Source organism: Rhopalosiphum padi, chromosome 2, assembly GCF_020882245.1.
Source record: "Rhopalosiphum padi isolate XX-2018 chromosome 2, ASM2088224v1, whole genome shotgun sequence".
In the NCBI taxonomy this organism is placed as follows: domain Eukaryota; kingdom Metazoa; phylum Arthropoda; class Insecta; order Hemiptera; family Aphididae; genus Rhopalosiphum; species Rhopalosiphum padi.
This window is the reverse complement of record NC_083598.1, coordinates 23395270-23401920: the sequence shown is the minus strand read 5'-3', so window position 1 is coordinate 23401920 and position 6651 is coordinate 23395270. Positions and strand designations below refer to the sequence as shown.

Sequence of the window (6651 nt, the reverse complement as noted above, 5' to 3'; positions counted from 1 at the left end):
TCTAAAATTAGATTTATTTGTGTACAGATTTACTGTACACAGTTTTATTGAAGTTACTATTAAGATATCAATAACATTGCAGTATAGGTCTAATAGTGTTAATAAAAGTTTTAGCCAAGTGAAAATATAAAATTTTACTTTAGTTTATATGTGACAATTGTTGAGATTGGATCAAATTATATTTTTGTGAATTTTTCTTATTTTTTTGATAAAATGTTTATATACCTACCCATAAAATATTTATTTACTAAAAAAAATAAAATAAAATGTTTAACTATAAATTACACAAGTTTAAAATGTTGGTAAATTGTACATTTTAGTGATGGTAAATCAATAATACCTCGCTGCTAAATGACATGTCTTACCCATGCCAAATTACTAAGTAGGTAAGTAATTATTATGTTATGTGTATGAAAACAATTTCAAATTTGCAACGTTTAGTAGGTTTAGACATATCACACATATCCTTAATTATATGATAATATATCATTAATTTAATAGTCATTCATATTACTACATTAATTTAAAACTACTAAATAATTCAAACTTAACATTATATACCATGAACCGGATTTATATGCGCCTAAAATCTTAAAAATAAGATGTTTATATGCTTTATAATTATATTGAAATAATATTTTGTATGCATAAATATTCTTTTTTTGGAAAAATATGGTTTTTTATAAAAATGTATTAAATACTGAAAATACAAACAAAAGTAACAGTTTATGAAAATTATAAGTTAAATTAATCTTTATCTTAAAAAAAATATTTAAACAGTCACATCTCACATTCAGTTTATACTATGGTTATAATATATTGGTGTAATGGAATATAAATTGTTTAATTATATTTTATATGTGTGATTTTAGCACATAGTTACATACCTAAAATTTAGATTGATGAATTAAAAAAACAATAATAGTAACATGTTATAAAAAATAAAAATATAAACAAATTTTATGTTAAGGGTAGAAATTGATGAAGGCCAAATTTCTTTTTATACAATATTCAAATTAAGCCCCATTGCCCCAATATGGCAATATATTCCTAAAACATACTATAATTTTACATAATATATTCTTTAACTTTTTATCATGATTTTGTTTGCACTAAACATTTTTGTTTATTAGCAAGTTCATAGAAAAATTTTATTGCTGATAAAGCTTTCTAATTGGAGCTGCATACTCTCAGTAAAAATATGTAAAAACATAAAAATCCAGAAAATTTAATAGTCGAGAGTAAATTATTATAAAAATAAATCTATACAATTTTTAAAATTTTATTCTATAAATATGTTTATAATATGTTTGTTTTTGTTTGTCAATGGTCATTACTCATTACTCATTACTTATTATTTTAATTATAGTATTTACTACAATATTTGAAATAAGTAGGTTTTGCACTTAAATCATAAGCTAACATGATTTAAATTTAAAGGTCTCGCAGGTGTTTAACAGTTATAATAAAAAAGTCACATATGAAACAAAAACATTTATATTTTAATATAGTAAAACATACATTGCTCATTACATTTAAGTACAATGTTAATGCTAATATTATATTGTTTGCTATCTTCTTTTATAAGGATTTGTTGGCGTAATTTAACTAATTTATTTGATGTAATCTGTTTATTTTAAATATTAAAATAAAGTGTATCATACAAAATTTGATATACAAAGTATGTATGTTTAGATCGCAAAACAAAAAAAAAAAAATCAAATTTTTTTTAGATGTTTAGGTATTAAATGAACAAAATGAGAAGATTATAATATTATAATATGTTTTTTCTGTTATATTTTTATATTAATCTAATAAAAAAAAAACAATTATAATTAATATTCAAATCACTTATGATCGATTTACCTATATAGATACGACACATATTATGTATGTTGAATAATAGTAAATTTAAAATAATAATTGCAATAATTCAATTATTGGTGTTTGGTATTATTATTTCAATACTCCTCACAGAAAACTGAGTAAAAAACTATAATTTAAAAATTGTATTAAAACAGTTCAGTTATTTTTAGTTAAACATTTAAAAAATCAAAATAGGTTTTAATTATTTTATCATTATATGATATTACAATAAATTTTCAGTAGGTTTTAGAAATAAAATAAATTCTAATTGTTTATGATTACAAAAAAAGGTTAATGATGTAACAAACATTGATTTAAGAAATAAAACTAAACAATACTTGCATCAATTATTCAAACCTAAGCCTGGTTAGGCTATTCAAATTTTGTATCTAACCAGAACCAAACTTTAAAGTCTTAAAAAAATGTAAAAAGTATTATGTTTGCAACATGAAAAAAAAAGTAATATACTTGATAATAATAATTCTATTTCATTTTTTTTTAGTGTTTTTCATTGATTTTGCTAATACAAAGTAGAACACTTGAAAAGGCACACACACATTTTGCTACCGTAATGGTAAAATTATGTTTTATTGGCGATGCAAGCTTATTATGCTAACAGCATTTTACCAACACAATGGCAGTTGATGCTAACCTATTAGCTTTTGAGTTCAGTTTAAATATTTGTCTTTTTAAGGTTAATTGTTGAACAGTTTAAAACACTAATAAAAATCATAATTAAGTCAACATGTAATAAATAAAAAAAATCTGTATTTATTATTAATTTTTTTTAATACATACAATTTTATTAAAATATTAATAAATTTATGTTTAATGAAACAGTTAATGTTTTTTTTAATTTAAAAATCCTGAATTACTGCAACTATAACATTGCACAATTAAATGATGTGTCACTTCCAACAATAGTTGAGACTATTCACTTAGCCTAAGTATACATGTAAAATACATCATATACAATAATTTGTTATACAAAGTCATTGTTTTAAATATTAATTAATAAATTACCAAGTTTGTAAAAAAAAATCCAATAGTTAAGACATATGCTAGATACTTATAAGTAACACAAACTTGAACACTTGGTCTGTAAATATTTAAATTATAAAAAAAAATAATCAATATTTATAAATTATAACTTATTAAGTATAGGTAGTAAATACATATTTTATAATAATGCCTTCATAATAAGTAATTAAAACAATATCTAATTTTACCAAAATACTATATTTTAGTCACTTACATAAAATAATTTTATTAAAAGGTTTTTTTTCAAATATTGTAATAAAAATAATAATAAAAAAAAAATATTTTGAACCATATAAAATTATAATAAATTAGTACATACAAGTTATATTAGACACTTTTATTAATGACCACATAATAACTATAAGTAAAAAAGAACTCAGGGGCGGATTCATGGCATACTAGACAACTGCCTGGGATGCACATATTTTAGGGATTACAAACATATAATATTATATAATATATAATGTATATTTTTTTATATATTATATACTACCTATATATCTGTATTATAAGTTAGGGCATATTAAGGTCTAGAGAGATAGCTTAAAGTTCTTTTAAGCACCGCTGTATTAAATCTGCCCCTGGATAAAATAGAATATAAAATGAACACAAATGGGTAATAATAATAAAAAAAAAAAAAACAACAAAATAATGAAAAGTAAGACCTACTGTGGTATCTAATAAGTTATTAAATACATTCAAGTTTAGAAAACTAATTTACATTACATGAAAATTAATGATTGTATTAAACCTAGAATTACTAGGTACTCATTTTCACATATGTTTATTAATAATACAATTGTCTTCATTTTTTAAGAAAAAAATCTCAAGTTATTTTTGAAATATTTATTAATGAGAAACACAATTCAACATCAACTATATTAAACATAATAATTTGTACATTTGAGACACGTTGAATTATTAAATGAACAAATTAGTTCGACATTTTTAGTTTATTTAATGATATGTTTCATAAGTTATTTCGAAAAATGATGAAACATTGACAATTTATATTTTTATAATTTGTAAATTTAATAGAAAAAAAAAAAAAATTATACCTACAAGATGTATTTACAATATTATACAAAATAGAAACAAAATTATTAATTTATCATTAAAATACATTTACATTTTTTTTTTAGTAACTCACAAGTCATAACATGACGAGTACACACACATACACACACGTGATGAACAAAATCCAGACAAACAAAAATAGTTAACACATATCTTAAGCATATCATTGCAACTTAATGATATATTTATGTTATTGAATAAAAATTTAAAAACACGCGAAAAAAGGGAATACATCTTAGAATTTTAACTGATTTAATTATTAATAATAGACCTAGATATATTTTTCTTTCTGTAAATAGTATTTTTAAATAAACAAATGTAAGTTAATATTAAAACTCACAGAAATATAAACAAAATTCATTATTAAAACTAATATTATTTTTATAGTTACAAGTTTAAAGAATATGTGAGATATATGTATGTACTCAAGTCTTATTAACAAACTAAGATACTCAGTGATAAAAATAAATATCTTTAAATTATATTTTCAGGCTAATTATTTAACAAATGTTGTCAACTAAATGATACAAGTATTGGTTTATTTTTTTTCGAACAATGAGAAATATATATAAATTCTCACTATAAATTGGTTCATACATTAGTTATCTCCCCAAAATGCAGTTGATTAATATCTATTTTATTTACATCCATATTTTAATTAGTTGGTTAGGAATAAGTCATAAAAGAAAAATATTTCGTTATTTTTCATGGATACTAATCCACACAAATATTTATGTGCTTTACACATTTGTAGATATTGTGACATTAATTCCTAAATTTCCATTATCGGCAAAGAGTTGTGCTGTACTTGTATCAAAAACCAAACAGTCTGAATTCAAAATTGCTGTTGAAACTCCTTCATGTATACTTCTTGGTGTAGCTTCCCATGCTAAACGTCTTCGATGTCCATTAAGTTCTAGCCTATAAGCAAAATTTTCACATTGCTTTCGGCTACCAATCAATTGCACAATAGCAAAGAACTGTTGGTGTCCTTCATATTTTTCTTGCTTTTCAAGTACAAGCATAAAATGATGGCCAAAACATGATTGCATCATGACCCAATCCACTGCACCGGGGAGATTTATATCTGTTGCTAAAAATACTATATCTTCTCCTTGTAAAGTTGTTATAGATTTATGTGCAACCATTAAGTGTTCCATGACTTGTTCCAATCCACCTTGCCATTTACACGAAGCACCTGGACATGGGCAAGTGTATGGGCGACATTCACATAATTCTTCATGTTCAACTTTTTCAGAATGTAATAATGATACAGGACAACCTGATGATGAATATTTACAAGGAAACATGACTGTTGAAGCTACTTTTTCCATGGCTAAATTGCGTATGTTTCCAAGTGGACCACGGCATGTTGGACAACAGTTGAGTTTTGGTCTACATGTACTACAAACTAAATGTCCGCTTTGGCATTGCAATATTGGAGGTAACACATAATCAAAACAAACAGGGCATTCAAAAAGTGATGCTAAATCAGCAGATATAGATGCAGAATTTGAAGCAGATCCGCCATTATGAGAGCTATTACTGCCAACGGCACTTCTTCGCTTTGTCCCACCACCACTGGGCAATAACACACTGACAGTGCCAACACTAGCAGTTGGATTACCAATCGATGTACCACCACTATTTGATCCACCAGATCCACTCATCCTTGTTTCTTGATCAGTGACTAAATGGTGGTTAAATTCCACAATACCACTATTATTGGAAATGGAGGTGTTTTCTGCCATGTAAAGCTAACAAATAATCATGAGCGTATTTAATCAAGTCTTCGGTATTGAGACACATGAGAACTGAACCAATACAAACCAAATTAATTGTTTGGTATTTAACACGAGTTGTCAGAAAACAAACAAGAATTTGCAAGACGATACAACAGAGGATGCGGCGAACTTCCTAATGTTGTCCATTTCTAATTTTGTACTTTTATAATTAGGTCTAATTATATACAAATTAAGCTAAAAATATGTAAGTACCTCGCGCGTACTTTGGGTGTTATTTTTTGATTTGCTGTCAATCACGAACTGCAGTCCTTTGATCGGTGCATGTCCAAATAGGTATTTTGTATAAGTAATTTATATGTCCGGCGTCGGGCGAATAAAACAACGAACACACTTTATAAGAATAATAACGTTAGACTACGGTGTTTATTTTAATGCACGAATCAATAATTACTTCACTTGGTGGTATTGATAAATAAACGGACATAGCCAAAACGCATGAAAACCGTAAAAAAAAAAAAATAAATTAGTAAACCTACACTTATAATACACTATTGCCATAGAACATTTACTGCTATTCATATGACAATCATTTTATCTATTCATCTTCATATTGATACGATAACGACATTGTAGCATTGTACAAGGAGATTACATGGTTACAGTGTCGCCACACTGACATCGTTTGTATATAATGCAATAATAAAAATATAAATAAATATAATAACATTATGATATTGTAAAAACAACCAAAACACAATAAATTTTCTGTAGTCGAATCATTTTCTATTATAAGTATTATTATACTATTTTAATATGAAATAGTTATTTCATAATAACTAATGGTAAATTGGTGCTCAAAAACACTGAAAAAATAATAAAACATAGTACATGAGGTTGATACGCTACAAATAAAAAATTTCGG

General features: G+C 24.8%; 1 protein-coding gene across 1 annotated transcript; it reads right to left on the bottom strand.

Annotated features, from left to right (window-relative positions):
* Nucleotides 1–2614: 2614 nt before the first annotated feature.
* Nucleotides 2615–6313, bottom strand: LOC132921084 (E3 ubiquitin-protein ligase Siah1-like). Its single transcript, XM_060983919.1, has one exon. The coding sequence runs from the start codon at nt 5733–5735 to the stop codon at nt 4725–4727; it is 1011 nt and encodes a 336-aa protein (XP_060839902.1). The 5' UTR covers nt 5736–6313; the 3' UTR covers nt 2615–4724.
* Nucleotides 6314–6651: the final 338 nt, after the last annotated feature.

Coding starts and splice junctions, on each gene's coding strand:
- LOC132921084 (XM_060983919.1), bottom strand. CDS start 5,735: ATGGCAGAAAACACCTCCATTTCCAATAATAGTGGTATTGTGGAATTT.